General features: G+C 32.1%; 2 protein-coding genes and 1 long non-coding RNA gene across 4 annotated transcripts in view; 2 read left to right on the forward strand and 1 right to left on the reverse strand.

Moving 5' to 3' along the window:
* Positions 1-19,601, forward strand: part of LOC111637151 (neuron navigator 3-like) — a 64,291-nt gene extending 44,690 nt beyond the window's left edge. Inside the window, exons 12-19 of the mRNA XM_023382572.1 lie at positions 2,103-2,955; positions 17,533-17,991; positions 18,059-18,316; positions 18,392-18,536; positions 18,612-18,664; positions 18,732-18,830; positions 18,895-18,978; positions 19,065-19,601. Coding sequence (XP_023238340.1) covers positions 2,103-2,955; positions 17,533-17,991; positions 18,059-18,316; positions 18,392-18,536; positions 18,612-18,664; positions 18,732-18,830; positions 18,895-18,978; positions 19,065-19,337 — 2,224 coding nt within the window. The 3' untranslated portion in view covers positions 19,338-19,601. The remainder of the gene's footprint in view (positions 1-2,102; positions 2,956-17,532; positions 17,992-18,058; positions 18,317-18,391; positions 18,537-18,611; positions 18,665-18,731; positions 18,831-18,894; positions 18,979-19,064) is intronic.
* Positions 4,065-13,327, forward strand: LOC111637152 (neuron navigator 2-like). Of its 2 annotated transcripts, none has more exons than XM_023382573.1 (17): positions 4,065-4,228; positions 4,612-4,739; positions 5,707-5,897; positions 5,980-6,136; positions 6,207-6,354; positions 6,441-6,538; positions 6,824-6,904; positions 6,995-7,088; positions 10,614-10,688; positions 10,772-10,943; positions 11,022-11,132; positions 11,209-11,313; positions 11,403-11,483; positions 11,559-11,755; positions 11,932-12,050; positions 12,117-12,317; positions 12,398-13,327. In XM_023382573.1, the coding sequence occupies exons 1-17, from the start codon at positions 4,138-4,140 to the stop codon at positions 12,530-12,532; spliced, it is 2,184 nt and encodes a 727-aa protein (XP_023238341.1). In that variant the 5' UTR covers positions 4,065-4,137; the 3' UTR covers positions 12,533-13,327. The 2 variants fall into 2 exon arrangements, with proteins under 2 accessions (XP_023238341.1, XP_023238342.1); XM_023382574.1 differs by having other exon boundaries at positions 11,412-11,483.
* On the reverse strand, positions 13,485-15,079 carry LOC111637153. The gene is made up of 3 exons (XR_002758645.1): positions 14,617-15,079; positions 14,506-14,548; positions 13,485-14,433 (listed from the first exon to the last, which is right to left on the reverse strand). It is a non-coding gene; the product is annotated as an uncharacterized LOC111637153 (long non-coding RNA).
* Positions 19,602-21,342: the final 1,741 nt, after the last annotated feature.

Here is a 21,342-nt window from a genome sequence, read left to right on the forward strand (position 1 = left end):
TTACGAAAAAAAAAGGCAATAAAACTCGATCTATATGATTTGTTTCCATCGTAGAAAGAATGGAAATGGTGCATTTCAGATGCATTTTCATATGCGTTTTGCAGTTGCAATCGATTCCTCCATCCCCTATGCCCATTAAACAGACTGAAATATAGCAGAAGTCTAGAGACTAACAGGATGAAGTAAAATATTTCTCACACAAAAGGCCAGCATGAAAGATGTTGCAATGCGTGAGCAGTCGCTTTAGAAAGTGAAACAGTAGTAAGTCTCTATCTAGAAAATAAAACTAATTTAAATGCAGGGTCCTTTCACAAAGAGCATTATGCGGGACTTAACATAAAGGAGCTTTGTGAAGAAAAGAATTCGCTAATGCCTCTAACTAATCATAACTTTTCACTTTTTTTTTATTATTAACGAAACTAATTTTTTTATTTTAAACAAATCGACGTAAAGAATAAACTTGAAACTTCACAGAAACATTATAATTGGATTGGGTGAAACATTAAAACCTTCCCTTCGCTATGTTTAATGAATTGATCAATAGAGGCCAGCTACAATTGCAGAAGGTGATGCTCGCTCCCCTCATCTGCCGCCATAGATGGTACATCCCAATCGATACAGTGTGAGTAGCCCGAAATCGCTTGTTTTGTCTGGAGGTGTGTCTTTTGCACAGCCATGCACCGCTCTAAACACCGCGAAACGCGTCACTGGTATGTCAGGTAAGATCTTATAAAGAAATCAGATCTTTTCTGTGTTACTTTTGTGAAGATGTTTACTCTTTCCTGCGAAATTGTCAAATTTCCTCTATCCAACCTTCCTCATGACTTACTTAATCCTGTATTTGCTATGGTTTCTGATCTGTAGCTTCTTGATACTGTAGAAAACATTTGGTTTTATGTAGTTACCTGATAAGTTCATGTTTTACTTTCTATTGAACGGTTCTCGTGTATATTTGTTTTGAAAAAGTTTTATAAAATACGTACTTTACATAAAAAGCTATAATTTATTTTTTCTTTTTCAAACATTGAACTGATTTATTTTGTATATTTTGCAGTTTATAAATTTTGTGATAGATTGATTTAAAGAATTTTACTTTTGGAGAGTTAACTACTCCAGCTTGTTATTTTCTGAATCTCACTACACATTTCCACTGTTTGTATACAAACATTGATTAGCTGCTGGCAGTCTGCCCCTCCGGCTGAAGTTTTAATGAAGTACCGTATTTGATTGTTTGCTCCAATGAACTAATGAAGTACAAGAAAAAAAATTAATGAAATTGCCCATTTAACTTTTGATCTATTTACGATAAAAGTTAATAATATTTTAATTATCTACGATAAGGAAATTATATATTTACTTTATAAAATAAATAAGCAATGCGTGAAAGTTTTCGCTTAAAAACTTGCTTGCATGAAAACGATTTCGATTACCATATTTAATTAACTCTAACCTAAAATCCGCACGGTATACGATGCTATGTAATCTTCTGCTCTAGGGCAATTGTTCGAAAATGAATGTCCAAAATTAAATTAGCAGAGTGTCTCAGAAGCTGAATAAATAATTCAAAATATTCTCAGCACTAAATGCTGTTTATATTAATTTAAACTGTCATCTAGAATTTAGTTAATTCTCTAGCCACCTTTCAGGTCTCGTGTAAATTATAACAGTAGATTATTTATAATATAAAGTAAAAATAAATGGTCACGTCAGTGGAAGCATAAATGACATTCAAGAAAGTTATACAGAAACAGTCTTTGCACTTTAATCGCAGCGATAAATCAACTATAAATCTTTAGGGATATCGATATACTCTAACAAAACTTATTTATATAACTTATTCGTGCTTGTGTTTTTTCTCAAACATAGTTTCTACACGTTACTAAAATGAAAAAGAAAAGACCTGTACATTATATTATGACTACGACAGATTAATGTATCTTATTTTGTAGTGTATATTAATCGTGTAATAGGATTAAATAGATTTTGTATTGTGGACTAAGATTAATTAAATAGAAACTATAATTTATGCCATATAGTTACTTATATTTATTATTATATAATTTTAATTTATAGCGACATTAATTAAGATTTGTTGTTTTCAGTTTCGAAGATAGTAGTTCACTTAGTAGCGGCATTAGTGATACTGTTGCAGAATTTAGCACCGATGATATTACTAGTTCTTCTATGAGCTCTGATAATCAATTCAACAGCTTGAAGCGTACTCCTCACACACAGACGACCTGCAAATTGTCGCTGCCATCATCAAACGACAAGAATCACTTGGGATCTAAATCCATCAACGGTACCAATGATAGCGGAAGCAAAAATCGATCTAATATTAAGAAAACAGACAGTTCTATGCAAACCGAATCCAGTGCCTTTCATCATAATTCCACGTCGACTGCATGGAAGAAGCATCACGATCAAACAAACAGACTGGAAAACAAGTGCGAGTCGGAAAAATGCAAAATAGAAAACGAGAAAAGAGAAAAGAAAGGATCGAGCACTAGTTCATCTAAGAAAAATACTAGCAGCGACTCGCATAAATCTCGACATAAGTCATCTAAATCAGATGAAAGCAAACATAAAGCTGCAGAAACCGATTGTCCAAATGAAAAATCCTCACGCAGTAATAAAAATATCTGTAACGATACCGGTCATCTTAAAAATAATGATGGTAAAAAAGTCTTGTCATCACGGGCAGCTACGCCAAACGTGGCATCAGTTACTAAACGCTCTACAGTTGTGCATCCCAGTAATCCTTGCAGCAATATGAAATCGAATAGTACAAAATTATCAATAGGGAATCCGAATTGCAAAAAAATTCTTGAGAAATGTTCTGATAATTTGAGAATGTGTGATTCTGCAGAAACTACAAACGATCCACCATCCATTATGATGTTTCAGAGATGCGGGACGGTTCCAGGATGTTCTAACAGTAGAGCATCTTTGGACATAAAAGGAAAATTAAAAGTTAGTGCCANGATATATATATATATATGCTTATATCTAAAATTAATCAGATGGGTTTTTTGTTTTTTTTTCCTGTGGACAAACGATCCATTTCTAGAAGTTCTCTCCCCTTGCTTTTAATTTTGCAAAGTCTGGACATTAACCCGAAGTTGAAAAACTGAAAATGTCATCATTAGAGAGCGCGGGAAAACGCAAAAAAATCAAAAGATAAGCTAAAGGGGGTCATCGCTATCGCTAGTTGCAAACCCAGTATCGTTCAGATCGAATTGCTAGCAGCAGGTGGACAGTTTCAGATGTTTAAAAGAGCAATTCAGATAATTGTGATGCAAATTTGTCTTTTTCACTCTTTCATTTTTCTTTCGTAGAAGGTAATGCGATGATGTTTCACTTAATTAAAGCGATCTTTTACTTATTTAACATGTTTGAATACAGTGTGTGCCTTGCACATAAATCTCCCATTCATCCTTTCAGACTAATGCAATCGGAGATGAAGAAAAAGATGTAGTTTTTTTCCCTTCCTCTCTCTCTCTCTTTCGTATCGTGTCTAATTTTAAGGATGGAAAATTGCGTAAGTGGTCTTAATGCTGTTGTTGAATTTAAGTAGTCTCACTCGTTTAAAAGAAATTACTATTATTATTATTTGATTTGTTGCTCTCTAGATTAATTTCTTTCAATATTATTTAAACTAAAATTTTTATACTATTCTTTTGACCTTGAAGAATTATATTATGTCTATTCATAAAGAAGCTGAGTTGCTTAATTACTGTAATTTTACTTAAAAATGACCTCTTTTTATCATATGTATCATTCTCAGAATTAGTTTTGTTAGAACATTTTGTACTAAATAACGTTTTGTACTAATTGCTTGCCCGTTTTCAAAGTCCACCAGGAAAAAATTAGACAGAAAATAAAGGAAACAAGGAAAAATATGCTGTATATTTATATTATAAAATATAGTATTATATAATCAGAGAGATCATACTAAATAATATATGCTATCATTCTTTAACGTGTATCCATAATTAAGATTGATTACATTATAGTTCAATTACAGTNATTGTTGTCCTTAATATGCCTTTTTTTTTTTAGGATTCAGAACTGAATGAGTTGAGGAGTACCATTGAAGCATTGAAGAAACAGAGTGCGGAAGCCGGATTGACAAAGATGGCCCTGCAATCCATGCAGGCAGTCCAGCGAAGTACGGGTGTTCCTAACTTAGTTCGCCGTCACACATTTAACACTACTAAGGATACTGGTATGATGTCGACTAACACTAAAGCAAACCTCGAAGTGGCCGCTAATTCGTCATATTTCTGCATCGAGCTATTTGCTTTGGAGGCCTTTAGAGCAGTTTCTAAATAGTTTTTTCTATGCATGTTAAATGGCGGAATGAAAGCCGAAAAAAAATCTGATTTAAACTAATTGTTATTTTTATTGTTGTTTGTTTTTTTTTTGCATTTGTTTACCGCTCACGTAATGTGGCTATGTAGTAATAATTTTCATTTCTATTCTATCGCTTTGTTTCTACCCGATTGTCAGTCGGCTTGTGTTAAAATATCAAACACAACAACAATATAACAGAAACATATTTTGATCCAGAGATGAATTACGATTTTAAACATTATTGTTTCATTTCAGCACTTCAGGAGAGCAGAATATCGCGCCAATTTTCTACGGAATCGATGTCGAGTGCTAATTCTCTATCTAGCACATCAATCAAGAATGCCGAATCAAATTCAGCAAAGAAGAAGAAGAAAAAGAGCTGGGTGAGTGTAAAATTTAATCATTCGGTATCAAGTGTAACTTTCAATTTAATGCCAGAATTAACATTTTGTAACGATTTCATTATTTGAAATGGGCTACTAAAAAGAGAGAAAAAAAAAATGCAATTTAAGGAAACTGTAATAACGATTCTGAAAGTCATTTAAGCACTTTAAAAATTTGACCCTGTTCATTTTCTAATCTAGTGTTATAATATAATACTATTTCTTTTCTAGTCTCTTGAGAGTTTGTCCACTCCACTTCAGATCATCGATCCACATCCTTTCAGTTCTCCCTCCTATATTAGCTCTAGCTTATTTCAAGCTATTCGATGTAATATAATCTCTTGTTGAGTTTCCATGTCTTTTTTAGCTACATAATATTATTTTGTTTGGTGACCCAACTAGTTGAAATGTAATAGTTTTAAGTTTTAAACATGCATATTATTTTTTAGTAAATGTATCCTTAGAATAAAACAAATTTTACGTAAAAGAAAGATCGCGAGAACTAATATAATTCTTTTTCTAAGATGTTTCCTTTTATATATTTCGCTCGAATTTCTTTCACTTTGACTCTCAGCTGCTCTTAAGTATATTCAAAGAAGTTTCCATGAATTCCAAAAATACAATATATATCATATTCTTAACTTTACGTACATTTTAAAACATGTTTTTGCTCTTAAGCAAATATAATAAATGGCAATGTCTTCGGGATTGACTCCAATTTCACATTACTAATGCATGTAACTCTATTATTATTATTTAAAACAACTGGCATTAAAGACACGAAAAAGTTCTAGGAATAGAATGAGTTATGCTTTGTGAATAGGTTTAATTTTCTGATTTATTGATGATAGTACTTTTTAAATTGTAAATAAACTGTATCGAACATAAACATTCAAATCATGCGTATTGCAACATTGATTCTTAATTACCGAAATTTAACAATCCTCACTTTTTTTTTGAATTTCAGTTTAAAAGTTCGTTCAGTCGAGCCTTTTCTAGAAGCAAAAAGAATAAAAATGGTTCAGTATCCGATGTAGAAGATACGCGACAATTTCAGTCTGATTCCTCCACACCAAATTCTCCACTTCTGGGATCCTGCCATCATCTAAGCAATGGAAACATAGCGCAAAGTTTGAAATTATCCCATTCGTCATCGGCGTAAATATCGATATTATAAATTATGAATGAATTGTTTTTTTTTTAACACGCTTTATAAATAAAAGAATTTTATTTTTCTCAGAATTTATGATAAAGATGACGAGCCGGCTCCTGAAATTGTGGTGGAGCTTAAAAAACAATTGCGCGAGAAAGATCTAGTATTGACGGATATACGATTGGAAGCCCTGACCTCGGCCCATCAGTTAGAAGGTCTTAAAGACACAGTCAACAAAATGAGAGTAAGTGACTGATGACTTAGTTTAAAGATTAAAAGCAATCGATAACAATAATTTGATTCGTTCAATTTAGGCCGAGATGATGAATCTAAAGCAGGACAATGACAGATTACAGCAGATAGTGTCTTCTAAATCTCTAGCATCTTCCCAAGGTTCGTTAGAAAACAATGCAGAAAACATCGAGAAGAGATTATCTGGTCAAATCGATCCTTCCATTATAGGTAAAATTATATCGTGATAGATACTTTATATAAGATGTATTTTATGTTGAATTCTGCAAGATTTTAACTGTCAAAATTTCTAACAGATCTGCAAACTAAAGATAACCACGATGGGAAGAGGATAACCATCTCGGTATTTCTGGGAAGTCACGGTGATTACGTAAAATATATTAGTCATACTAAGGTAAGAAAACTTCTTTGACTCCAGTGCAGATTAAAAATAGAAGTAACAAAATATCACAAAAGTAATAATCATATCCAAAAGCATGATTAATCTGTGTTAGGTATGCGTTTAAAACAAATGTATGATACACGTATTTACTTACGTTTACTCATGCACACAACAAAAGGAAATACTAATTGTTTGAGAAATTTTTTGAAGTTAAATGGCCGGTTTTGCTTTTATTTATTGGAAAGACTGATTAAAATATTTAACTTTGACTGAGTTGAATATTTTGTTCTTTTGAAGGAAACTTTAATTGGATCAATATTTGTCAGCAATAAAACCAAATGGGATCTCCTTGACAGTATGGTCAAACAGGCATTTAAAGTATGTATTAAATTTTTATATTCCAAAGTAATGATACTTACTAAAATATGAAAAAAAAACATTTAATTATTCTAATATATTTTACCCCAGGAATATATTTTCCAAATCGATCCCGTATCTACTCTTGGTTTAAGTTCAGAAAGCATCCATAGTTATCATATCGGAGAAATTACTAGATCAAAAGGTAAGTGGATATTAGGAGAATGCTTTATTTGTTTAATTTAGCAAGTAATTCGCTATTATTATATATTTTCAAATATTACATCGTAGTTAAATGTACCGTACATCATTGATCTTAGTCTGATGCATACTTCTATTTAGTTTATCAGACTATAGTTTACACTGCTAGAACAAATAATGGGAATTTATGTACGCTATTTGTTGTAAATGATAATGACTCTCTCCTCTCTCTCTCTCTATATATATATATATATATACATTACAGAGTTTAATCGAGGAAATATAATGAATAAAAAGTGTTCTATTACTCAAACAGGCAAACGTCATCTTGCCATATCTTATTTTTTTCACGTTTACAACTAATAATGTTCCATGCCACTATCTTTATTAGACTATGATTAAACATTTCGAGGTGAGGTATTACCAAATTTATCAATGAATGTGATTCTCTCATATTTATTATAGATGTAAAAATATATAGGCTTAAACATTTTAAAACTTTTTCTTTGTAATGAGTTTACTTCCTCATTTATTCTTAGATTAATGTAGTCATAATCACCATTTTATATTGGAAAAATTCAAAAAATATAATATTAAATCATACTCTCTTCTGTAATACAGTTATTCCAATTTAACAAAATCCTTTTTGAATGCAAGTTTAAACTCAAAATCATGTTTTTGTTTTTTTAAAAAAATATCTATTATATCAAGAAAAAAAATTATATTTCTATAGTTAATAAACGCATTTAATAACGTATAATGACTGAATTTTTAATTTTAAAGAGAGAAAAATATATTAAAGAAAATGACAGAAAAATAAAGAAAAACACACAACAAAACCAGTAATGGAACGTTTTATTAAAGAAAAATACGTTCAACTATGATAGATTCAGGCATAACTTTAAGTATTTTTGCTAAAGCTATTATTTTCGAAGGTAAAATATTCATTGATGATAACATTAACAGTTTTTCTATTTATATCTTACTAAAGATTTGAAATTCACTACTTAAAAGTTCATTGTAAAGGAACATGCTTAAACATTAACGGATTGTGAGAAAGACAGTCCTTTACAGTTTTAGAGCCACTTCTGATTCCCTCCCACTTTTATGTACAATGATGTACTTTTAGAAAACCAATAACGTAACTAGATACAATGTAAAAGGGGACCGTAGAGAGCAGTTCCTGCAAGAGTATCTGTCACTTTTAGTTAAATGTTACTTGGCAGCTTCCAATAATGTTTTAAAAAATACCTTCAGACATTTAAAAATATATTTTATTTCAATATGATAATGTTATAAATCTAAAGGAACACAGATCTATTTTCTAGATTCTGCTCTGCTTTTAAATTCTTTAAAATAGAGGAAATAATAACTATTATTATTATTATTTAATCATAAAGAAGTATAAAGGTTCACCCACAAGAAAAAGACACGCCCTGTTCTGCTAATCGTTAATGGGTAATAGATATATAACATAGACCTACACAAAACATCATGACAAATTTACAACATAGAATTGCAGTTGCAAAAGTAGTACAGAATAGATAGCGAGAAGGAAGGGGGAAAATATATTAAATAAATAAATAAATAAAATATCAATATATATATAACTAGATACAAATTACAACAAGTATATAAGAAAAAACAAAAGTACAAAACAATGCAAAATGCAAAACAAGGTACGCCCTAAAGACGGTGAAATGATAGATGAGGCTGTAGATAACTTCCTCTATTTTCTTATTGGTAAGATGTCCATATGCTAGTTTACGTTGGCAGGGCAGTATTTAGGAGAAAACAGAGATCATCCATCGAAAGACAGTCGGTTTTTTTTATTTTTAATTCTATCCTGTGGGCACAAAGAGAGATTGTTTAATCAATCCCATTGTGGGTTCTACCAGGCCCACAATGCTGCAGTCCTGGATCAAGTTAAAATTTAATATGAGTCATCAACATTTTAATAAATTTTCGCTTTTACGTACAGTGATACCTCGACTTACGCGAACTCGGAGTTACGCGATTTTCAAATCTCGTCGATTCGTCTTTTGTTTGAGCGCCACGCAACTCTTGATTAATAATTCTTTCCACACTATTGTTCAACTTACATGTTCGGACGTGTCGTGCGGAATCGATACATAGCTACAATTTATTTTGTGTTATTTATTTCTGTGTTTGTTATATCTACGGAGACTCGAGAGACTATGTGATGATTTCTTGTAACAAAGAACGAATCAAAAGACGAGATAAGATTAACGAGAACATTTATTAGCTTACATACATCCCACTTGGATTTTACACACATTGAGAAATTATACCCCGACTTACGCGAATTCGACTTACGCGGTTATCGCTCGGTCCCACCTATCGCGTAAGTTCGGGGTATTACTGTACAGTACATAATGGATTATAACTAATATACGTAAATTACCATGTCGTTAGTTAACTCCACAATTAAATTATTTTAGCTTTTTGTATTATTAACTTTTTCATTATGAATGGGGACCCGAAACCTAAAACCCTCCATGGTTACGCCAGTATGGCAAACTCTTCCCTTTTAATACGCATATGATAGTCCGTGAACTTCCTGTCATTGAAATAACTAAAGTTCTACAAATATTTTCTGATAGTTTTATTCCCATGATTAGTAAGTACACTTATAAGAACGAATTCGTTTGGCACTATATAACTAAAAAGAATCCACGTAGACAATATACAGCTTCCTTTATACTCCACCGTGACAAATGATGTGCTTTTCTCAAGCACATCATTGTTCACGATGATGTACACGCAATTAATGAATGATGACCCCAAAGGGCAAATTGATGATTTAGACAATAATGATTTGTCTACCAGATTTACAGCCCTTCGGCTAGATCGTTCTCAAATGCTTATACAACACTACATAAATTTAAAAGACCCGAAAAATTTTTCTCCAGGCTATAAACGTGTAGTTCTTAAAGAAAGTAAGACAAAAACAACCATCTTGTACTCAACAATCATTAAATCCTAACTTAAATATGTCCAAATCAATTACATGTTTTAAAAAAGTTACAGTATATTGGTTTAAATTAATAAAAACACAAAAAAAAGAGAAAAATTGGACAGCAGAATGTTCTGGGCCGATGAATGGCAGAAGTCATTCGTCGATCTAGAATTTGTATACAGCGAAGAAAAAAAATTAACCTAAATCAATTGGTCCCGATGGTTGTTATTATTGGCACGATCTTAGAATAGAACCTGAGATATTTTTCAAACGTGAATTTGGAGGAGATTCTGTAATAGTGTGAGCAGCATTTAGCTAGAATAGTACATCGCCTGTAACGTAGTCTTTTATTACAGGACGAATGGACGTTCACGTCTACCTACTAATAAGTTCTATCTGGTAAACAGTACGAAAGAACGGTTTAGTAAGCATATACTAACTCTTAAGTGTTTATTATTTGGATACGCATTATTAATAATTATATACATTTAATTAAATATAATTATAATATTCGGGACATAATTATGACTGTTTAAAATTAATTTGCAGATAATAACTTACCTGAACTATTACCTTGCGGTTACTTCGTGGGAGATAATGCACAAATTCACATTGTTTTAAAAGGTAATTCTTTTTAAGATAGTATATATTATTAATTTATAAATCTTATATAAAAATAAAATATACGAAATGCTTCCTTCCAATAGGGGCCAAACAGAATTCAGTCGATGCTTTGGTATTTGAAATGCTTATTCCAAAATTGATAGTACACCGTTACGTTTCATTGTTAACGGATCATCGCAGGATAATACTTTGTGGTCCTAGTGGTACAGGAAAAACTTACATTGCTCAAAAACTAGCCGAATATTTGGTTCTTAAGTAAGTTCTTTAAGCTACGTTTTTAAAAGTTAAATATATTGCAGTTTAATTTACGTGGTTAAAACATTTTCATTCTAGAAATGGCAAAGAAATGACTGCCGGCGCAGTTGCTACCTTCAGTGTGGATCATAAATCGGCTAAAGAATTAAGACAGTATTTATCGAATATAGCTGAACAATGTGAGAGCAGGTAAGTAGATGAAGGAAGTTAACTCAAATCGATTATCAATTGTTAAATCGTTTCATGCCTCTTTTTCTTCGTATAGTAATGCTGGTGATCTTCCATCTGTGATTATCTTGGACAATTTGCATCATGTCGGATCATTAGCCGAAGTTTTCAATGGGTTTTTAAGTGCCAAATACCAGAAATGGTAAGCATAAAATTTTGTGACGAATAAATTACTTTGTTTTAAAACTAATTTTATATTCTTTTTATTTTGGTTTTTAAAATTTTAAATATTTTACTTAGCCCATATATAATTGGAACAATGAATCAAGCGACTTGCTCAACAACAAATCTTCAACTGCATCATAATTTTAGGTACATTTTGAGAGAATTACTTAAGTTCTTTGAGTATTTTTTTTGAATTAAAAATAAAATATATTCTTTCTTTAGGTGGGTGTTATGTGCCAATCACATGGAACCAGTTAAGGGTTTCCTAGGACGATATCTTCGCAAGAGATTGATAGAAGAGGAAGTACAAAAAGGAAAAACTAACGAAGATTTGACGAAAATTATTGAGTGGATGCCTAAAGTTTGGCAACACCTCAACAAATTCTTAGAAACTCATAGTTCCTCCGATGTTACAATAGGTAATTATTTCTTCTTTTTAGTTTTTGTTTAGAAGTTTTCCAGAAATTTTAATAATAGCTAAACTAAACAGAAAAATTTGTAAGACATTTTAAACAAATATATGAATACAAAAAAGCAAAGCAATAATCATTTAAATCTGTAGAATACAACACGCTAATAAATTTGCAATGTTTAGGTCCGCGGTTGTTCCTCTCCTGTCCCATCGACATTTCAAATTCTCAGGTATGGTTCACCGACCTATGGAATTATAGCATTGTTCCGTATCTCTTAGAAGCGGTGCGCGAAGGTTTACAGGTAAGCTTCTCTTTCAGAAAAATTAACGTTTTATGGGAATATTAGTAACACTGTAATTCGATTTAGCTTTACGGAAGAAGAGCACCCTGGGAGGATCCTGCAGACTGGGTCCACATGACCTATCCGTGGCCGCCTCCCTCGGCCGGAGAATGGCCACAACTATTGCGATTAAGGCCGGAAGATGTCGGTTACGATAGTCATCTAGGATCAGGTTTAGGTAACAAGCATCTGCATTCGAACCCCAGCGAAGTGGAGGGCGATCCCTTGGTAGGTTCTACCAGAACAGTTTTTGTGTAATGTAACACTTCGGGAGATAAATTTGTAACAAAAAACAAAATGTGTTACAGCTGAACATGCTGATGCGCCTGCAAGAAGCCGCCACATACTCTAGTCCTCTTTCCAACGACAACGAATGCACGAGATTAGACAACAAAATCCACAAGGAAGAACTGATCAGCGGTGGATTGGAATCCACGCTATAGTGCCTTCTACCCAACAGTATTAAAGAAAAAAAAACATATCTCATAAGAGCTTCCATACCATTGAGGTGCATTGCAGACGAAAACGCTTGCCTCCTCTCCCTGCAATGGGGAGAGTTAATATTTGGCATGTTCTTAAGTTATATTTTTTCATAACTATGGCTTTTTGAGCAATGTTGTCGGGAGCGAATATTTTATATTAAATGGCTGCTAGTGTCGATATTTTAAACACGATATGCTTACATATGGTGCTGTGGAGTTGCCTTTTTTTGTATATCGTTTGTATGAACATTGAGGCGAGTTTCGGCCGGATAATTATACCATTATCCCTGAGCACGAGCTGCCTCGACATTCCGTGATCTTAAAAAAAAGTTTTGATAAAAAAGAATTTATACTTTTGTATTCATGTATATTTTGAAATGCAATTTTGTGCACAGTTTATTCTTACGAAGAGAAACTTTTTTCAAACAATGCAAATTATTTAAATAATACTGTACTTAGTCATTGCCACTTTTGATACATGTAACGTTTTTGATATAGGAGACTAGTATTTATAATTAACGCAGATTGTATAATACTATATATATAACGGTATATAAAAATATGATTTTATATTTGCACTTGCTATTTACTAAGACACCAAAGAATTTGGACAAGCGATATCAGTTGCTTTTCATACACAAACATATGTATTTTTTTCTTTCGTATAGTGAAATTCACGTTTTTTGAAAGTAATCTGTGATGATGTGTCTTTGATGTGTATAAATTTGTAAATAAATACGATGTTTTACGAATAAACAGAATTTATTTAACTGAACCTAACCGAACACAATAATTGCATCATATTCATTTTATCAATTTCCTAAAGAAAAATATTCATCTTCATGCATTTTTCTTAAAACAATACGTTACATTTTTTATATTCACAAAATAATGTACACATATGAAAATTACATAAGTCTGACAAAATCATTTAAAGAAATACTTTATATATAATTATTTCAAATTGATATATTTTTATAGGCTCTACTCTATACATAAGTATAACAGTAATATAGTAATTTCAGTACATTCACCAAAAATTTTATTGCCGTTAACCAACATAAATTCCAAAACCCGTTTACAAATTTGCGATTCTCCCGTATTTAACTCAGTGACTTTTACATATAATTATCGTATACAACCCAATTTTGGATTGGTGGGTGATTCACCCACCAATCCAAACTTCTGGGTAATGAAGCTTGAGCACAAAATAATTACATTAACTGTAATTGTCAGTGCATTTTATCACGGAATCCGTTTAAACCCATTACTATTATCTATTTAAATTAGTACAAGTAAATTATAGCTAAGTATAATTAACCGTACGAAATAAATATTTGCATACAAATATATTTAATTAATATATATACTGTATATAAACCCTTTACCATCCCCGATTAATAAAGTTCTTTAAAGATTAAAAAAAAAATATCATCTCCTCTTCGAATCCATTCGATCTAACAAACGGGGGAGATACTCGAACAAATTCTCAAACCAAAATTATATATTTTAAAATATATTCACCTACTTCGATAAAAAACAACGCAAATCACGATGTACAATCGCCATTGGCAAGTATCGTCGTGGCTATAGCATAATCGCTGCTCGGCGATTTTACAAAACCGAATTCGAAACAAAACGCTGAATTTTCTGGAAGTTTTCTTCTTCCTCTTCACAGCATAAACAAAAAATTAAGAGTGATCGATTGAAGATTTAAAAACAGACGAGAAACGAACAAACTCAGCATTCTGATCAAGAAATCTTTCGGATTGGAAATCGATCTCAAACTATTCATTTCGTTCGTGTTAAAAACCTCTTGCCACAAAGCGTACAGAATGTTACTCGAACTTCCGGAATATTTGCTTTAATAATTTAAAGAAAAAGTCATTATGTTGTATTAAACATTTAAAAATTAAACAAAAGAAACAACTTACTCTCGCACATTTTCTGGTGTTCCATATTGATAGGGGAGCACATCTAAACAAATTATTTACTGTAAGAATAATAATTGTCACGAGAATACTTAAAAAAATAAAGAAACTTACCATCGGGATAAGAAGAAACGAGTGCCAGAAGGGTGGCAAAGATGATAAAGAAGATTATCGAATACATCCCCAAGTAGTTCAACTTCTGCATAGTAATTGAAGGCGGCCTTGCTAACTGCGTTTTAAAATGCAGCGACAAGCAACAGCTGTCAGGTAAATTAAATTCGATCGTAAAAGAATAATTTCATAAGCAATAAAATTGAAACACGAAGTTTACTTCTATAAGCGTAGGCGATACAAGATTTGGAAGTGAATGTGGTAGAAAATATAATTTTTCTGAAGCAAAGAGGGGGGCCATTCTAATAACGAATGAAACATCAGAAGGGTGGAAAAGGTGATAAGATGTTCTAATTGATGATGATGATGATCAACAACGTTATAGCCTAAACCACTCCAAATTATAAAGCTTTTATTTTTGGAAATATAAACTGAATATAGCTTTGGTATCTGAAATGTCTTAGACTTAAAATTGCATTTAAAGCTATGTATATATATCATTAAGTAAAATTTAAAGAAAAGCATTTGATGCGAATCGACTTGTGATCTTGCTCTGAGCGAACTTGAAAATGAACTCGTCTGTGTGAGAGCAGCAACAGTTCTGGTTTCATTTGTATTATTACAAATCTTAAACTGTGATAAATTTCTCGTAATAAACACCATCTGTAATGAATTCAAATAAAGCTGAACAATATTCCTTAGAATATTAATATTCACCGCAGTAAAATCTAGAAAATAGTTTCTCGTTTAATTTCCGCCCTCAATGATTGAATTGAATGCAAATTTCTATAACTGTTCATTTTTACGTTTTAATTTTTGAGTCTGGCAAATTAAGAACTTATAATTAAAATAAATTATAAAACTCTAAACACAGAAAACAATCATTTTCTTTTGCGCTATTTTAAAAGGCAAGCTATTTTCTATCCGTTTTAATCCATGTATGTTATGTTTGTTTATAATTATTTTTATTTATTTAATTTTGTACAGTAATACCCTGAACTTACGCGACAGGTGGGACCGAGCGGTAACCGCGTAAGTCGGGGTATAATTTCGCATATAAATACATACAAATAATTTTTAATTGGGGCCGGAGACTAAAGAAAACAATAATTTAGAAAAAAATGTTTAATAAAATCTTAGATAATACATATGTATAACAAATTANAAGTTTTAATGAAGTACCGTATTTGATTGTTTGCTCCAATGAACTAATGAAGTACAAGAAAAAAAATTAATGAAATTGCCCATTTAACTTTTGATCTATTTACGATAAAAGTTAATAATATTTTAATTATCTACGATAAGGAAATTATATATTTACTTTATAAAATAAATAAGCAATGCGTGAAAGTTTTCGCTTAAAAACTTGCTTGCATGAAAACGATTTCGATTACCATATTTAATTAACTCTAACCTAAAATCCGCACGGTATACGATGCTATGTAATCTTCTGCTCTAGGGCAATTGTTCGAAAATGAATGTCCAAAATTAAATTAGCAGAGTGTCTCAGAAGCTGAATAAATAATTCAAAATATTCTCAGCACTAAATGCTGTTTATATTAATTTAAACTGTCATCTAGAATTTAGTTAATTCTCTAGCCACCTTTCAGGTCTCGTGTAAATTATAACAGTAGATTATTTATAATATAAAGTAAAAATAAATGGTCACGTCAGTGGAAGCATAAATGACATTCAAGAAAGTTATACAGAAACAGTCTTTGCACTTTAATCGCAGCGATAAATCAACTATAAATCTTTAGGGATATCGATATACTCTAACAAAACTTATTTATATAACTTATTCGTGCTTGTGTTTTTTCTCAAACATAGTTTCTACACGTTACTAAAATGAAAAAGAAAAGACCTGTACATTATATTATGACTACGACAGATTAATGTATCTTATTTTGTAGTGTATATTAATCGTGTAATAGGATTAAATAGATTTTGTATTGTGGACTAAGATTAATTAAATAGAAACTATAATTTATGCCATATAGTTACTTATATTTATTATTATATAATTTTAATTTATAGCGACATTAATTAAGATTTGTTGTTTTCAGTTTCGAAGATAGTAGTTCACTTAGTAGCGGCATTAGTGATACTGTTGCAGAATTTAGCACCGATGATATTACTAGTTCTTCTATGAGCTCTGATAATCAATTCAACAGCTTGAAGCGTACTCCTCACACACAGACGACCTGCAAATTGTCGCTGCCATCATCAAACGACAAGAATCACTTGGGATCTAAATCCATCAACGGTACCAATGATAGCGGAAGCAAAAATCGATCTAATATTAAGAAAACAGACAGTTCTATGCAAACCGAATCCAGTGCCTTTCATCATAATTCCACGTCGACTGCATGGAAGAAGCATCACGATCAAACAAACAGACTGGAAAACAAGTGCGAGTCGGAAAAATGCAAAATAGAAAACGAGAAAAGAGAAAAGAAAGGATCGAGCACTAGTTCATCTAAGAAAAATACTAGCAGCGACTCGCATAAATCTCGACATAAGTCATCTAAATCAGATGAAAGCAAACATAAAGCTGCAGAAACCGATTGTCCAAATGAAAAATCCTCACGCAGTAATAAAAATATCTGTAACGATACCGGTCATCTTAAAAATAATGATGGTAAAAAAGTCTTGTCATCACGGGCAGCTACGCCAAACGTGGCATCAGTTACTAAACGCTCTACAGTTGTGCATCCCAGTAATCCTTGCAGCAATATGAAATCGAATAGTACAAAATTATCAATAGGGAATCCGAATTGCAAAAAAATTCTTGAGAAATGTTCTGATAATTTGAGAATGTGTGATTCTGCAGAAACTACAAACGATCCACCATCCATTATGATGTTTCAGAGATGCGGGACGGTTCCAGGATGTTCTAACAGTAGAGCATCTTTGGACATAAAAGGAAAATTAAAAGTTAGTGCCAATACTCAAACTACAGTTCATGATCTCTGTGTCACGACTCATTCTGATAGCGAGTATAGTTCTTTAGGAAGGAAATATCCTACTAAACACTACTTACTAGCATCGCCTGCTGGTCTGAAGGATAGAGTTTATGGCAATAGATCTAATAATTCCAGTTCCGTATCCGATTATGTGCTGCTACCAGGTTTATCAGGAGGCGAACATAGGACCCGCTTTTCTATGAAATCAACAGATAGTGATAACTATCTTCGTCTGGACATACCTACAACTACTACAAGCTCAACTAGTCATTACGCTTGGTTACGTCACAGTCCTAGTCTAGCTATGTCGGTGGCATCTGCTCCAACCTCCAGGCTTTATTCTTCGGGAGTGTTAACAGAAGCAGAAAGCATGGAATCATTATCATCTACAACATCTAGTGTACATGCTCAGGTAAGTTTCATTGATACAGTGTATATTGACTTAATTAAAACTAATTTTTATATCGAAATATTTTCAGATACAACACGCTCGTGCCAATAGTTTAACACATGCGCGCCTGATGATGCACCAAAGAGAATTATCCTCATCTCCAAGATTGTCACGGTCTAATTCGATTCGATCCACAAAATCAGAAAAATTGTATCCATCCATGTTGCAGAGATCGGATGATCTAGATTCTGCAATAGGTTGCAGTGCTTCGTTATCAGGATATTCTGGAAACGGCAGTGGCAGCTCTCATACCAGTCAACCTACCTCACCCATTTCTTTAACGCAGGTAATTTTTAAAAACAAAGCTTTAAAAAATGAATATATTTTGAAAATTTTAATATTAAAGCCATGCTTTCCTCAGGGTTGTGCTCGTTTGTTTCCATTATCTCACATGAATCCCGCTGTGACTACATCAAATCCAACTCAGACCAATAGCAGGAGTTCTAACACGATGTCTCATTATATGGGTGGTTTGTTATCAAAAATTGGAAATAAGGACGATGACAGTAAGTTTCATTCTTTAGAATAAAATAAAATTTTAATATTCTGAAGACAAACAGAATCAATACTTATCCTTTCAGTTCATGGATCGTCGTTATCTTTAGTATCCACAACTTCTTCTATTTATTCAACGGTGAGTTTCTAATCGAATTACATTTTGCATATTAATATCCATCTTAACCGATATTTTATGAAATTAGGCCGAAGAGAAGCAAGCACACGAAATAAAAAAGTTGAAGAGAGAACTGGAACAAGCACACGAAAAAGTAACTACCTTAACATCTCAACTAACCACTAACGTAAGTACAGTTTTCATATTGCTAATGATTAAGTATCGTATTTAAATATCGATAATTCCATTAGGCACACATGGTAGCAGCATTCGAACAATCGCTCTCTAATATGACTACAAGATTACAACATTTAACAGCGACAGCAGAACAGAAAGTAAATACGTTTATCCTCATTTTATTTTATTGTTACGGCGATAGCAATCATAAATTGTTGTCCTTAATATGCCTTTTTTTTTTTAGGATTCAGAACTGAATGAGTTGAGGAGTACCATTGAAGCATTGAAGAAACAGAGTGCGGAAGCCGGATTGACAAAGATGGCCCTGCAATCCATGCAGGCAGTCCAGCGAAGTACGGGTGTTCCTAACTTAGTTCGCCGTCACACATTTAACACTACTAAGGATACTGGTATGATGTCGACTAACACTAAAGCAAACCTCGAAGTGGCCGCTAATTCGTCATATTTCTGCATCGAGCTATTTGCTTTGGAGGCCTTTAGAGCAGTTTCTAAATAGTTTTTTCTATGCATGTTAAATGGCGGAATGAAAGCCGAAAAAAAATCTGATTTAAACTAATTGTTATTTTTATTGTTGTTTGTTTTTTTTTTGCATTTGTTTACCGCTCACGTAATGTGGCTATGTAGTAATAATTTTCATTTCTATTCTATCGCTTTGTTTCTACCCGATTGTCAGTCGGCTTGTGTTAAAATATCAAACACAACAACAATATAACAGAAACATATTTTGATCCAGAGATGAATTACGATTTTAAACATTATTGTTTCATTTCAGCACTTCAGGAGAGCAGAATATCGCGCCAATTTTCTACGGAATCGATGTCGAGTGCTAATTCTCTATCTAGCACATCAATCAAGAATGCCGAATCAAATTCAGCAAAGAAGAAGAAGAAAAAGAGCTGGGTGAGTGTAAAATTTAATCATTCGGTATCAAGTGTAACTTTCAATTTAATGCCAGAATTAACATTTTGTAACGATTTCATTATTTGAAATGGGCTACTAAAAAGAGAGAAAAAAAAAATGCAATTTAAGGAAACTGTAATAACGATTCTGAAAGTCATTTAAGCACTTTAAAAATTTGACCCTGTTCATTTTCTAATCTAGTGTTATAATATAATACTATTTCTTTTCTAGTCTCTTGAGAGTTTGTCCACTCCACTTCAGATCATCGATCCACATCCTTTCAGTTCTCCCTCCTATATTAGCTCTAGCTTATTTCAAGCTATTCGATGTAATATAATCTCTTGTTGAGTTTCCATGTCTTTTTTAGCTACATAATATTATTTTGTTTGGTGACCCAACTAGTTGAAATGTAATAGTTTTAAGTTTTAAACATGCATATTATTTTTTAGTAAATGTATCCTTAGAATAAAACAAATTTTACGTAAAAGAAAGATCGCGAGAACTAATATAATTCTTTTTCTAAGATGTTTCCTTTTATATATTTCGCTCGAATTTCTTTCACTTTGACTCTCAGCTGCTCTTAAGTATATTCAAAGAAGTTTCCATGAATTCCAAAAATACAATATATATCATATTCTTAACTTTACGTACATTTTAAAACATGTTTTTGCTCTTAAGCAAATATAATAAATGGCAATGTCTTCGGGATTGACTCCAATTTCACATTACTAATGCATGTAACTCTATTATTATTATTTAAAACAACTGGCATTAAAGACACGAAAAAGTTCTAGGAATAGAATGAGTTATGCTTTGTGAATAGGTTTAATTTTCTGATTTATTGATGATAGTACTTTTTAAATTGTAAATAAACTGTATCGAACATAAACATTCAAATCATGCGTATTGCAACATTGATTCTTAATTACCGAAATTTAACAATCCTCACTTTTTTTTTGAATTTCAGTTTAAAAGTTCGTTCAGTCGAGCCTTTTCTAGAAGCAAAAAGAATAAAAATGGTTCAGTATCCGATGTAGAAGATACGCGACAATTTCAGTCTGATTCCTCCACACCAAATTCTCCACTTCTGGGATCCTGCCATCATCTAAGCAATGGAAACATAGCGCAAAGTTTGAAATTATCCCATTCGTCATCGGCGTAAATATCGATATTATAAATTATGAATAAATTGTTTTNAGAAGTTTGATCTAAGTTCTTTTTTTTTTAATTTTTAACTCAATTCAAAGCAGTTTTTTTTTCTTTATCGTCATTTTATGCAATTTCCAGTAAGCTTTAATATAGTTTTTCTATTTGTGAAAATTTCTACGTAATTCAAAGGTAATTTTTAATATATATCTTACACAGCATTATTATGATTTTGGAGGTTACAGAACGTATAATTATTTTTCGTTTTTTAAAGTGATTTAATATCATTTGATTTCATATTTTGTATATCTTAACAATAATTAATTTTGTCCCGGATTTCCCCGGATCCGGGGAAACAGTTCACATTTATCCCGGAATCCCGGGACAAGCAAAAGACCGGGAAATGAGAAACCCTAGTTCTAATATTATGTCTTGTTAACGTTTCTTCTAAAAAA

This window comes from Centruroides sculpturatus, unplaced genomic scaffold, assembly GCF_000671375.1.
Source record: "Centruroides sculpturatus isolate CEXI.00-Female unplaced genomic scaffold, Cexi_2.0 scaffold1026, whole genome shotgun sequence".
Classification (NCBI taxonomy): Eukaryota; Metazoa; Arthropoda; class Arachnida; order Scorpiones; family Buthidae; genus Centruroides; species Centruroides sculpturatus.

Bases quoted from the DNA above. Each gene is read 5' to 3' on its own strand.
- LOC111637152 (XM_023382573.1), top strand. From the start codon at position 4,138: ATGGCCCTGCAATCCATGCAGGCAGTCCAGCGAAGTACGGGTGTTCCT. The intron at 6,355-6,440 runs GTAAAATTATAT...AATTTCTAACAG, and splicing joins AATCGATCCTTCCATTATAG to ATCTGCAAACTAAAGATAAC. The intron at 10,689-10,771 runs GTAATTCTTTTT...TCCTTCCAATAG, and splicing joins AATTCACATTGTTTTAAAAG to GGGCCAAACAGAATTCAGTC.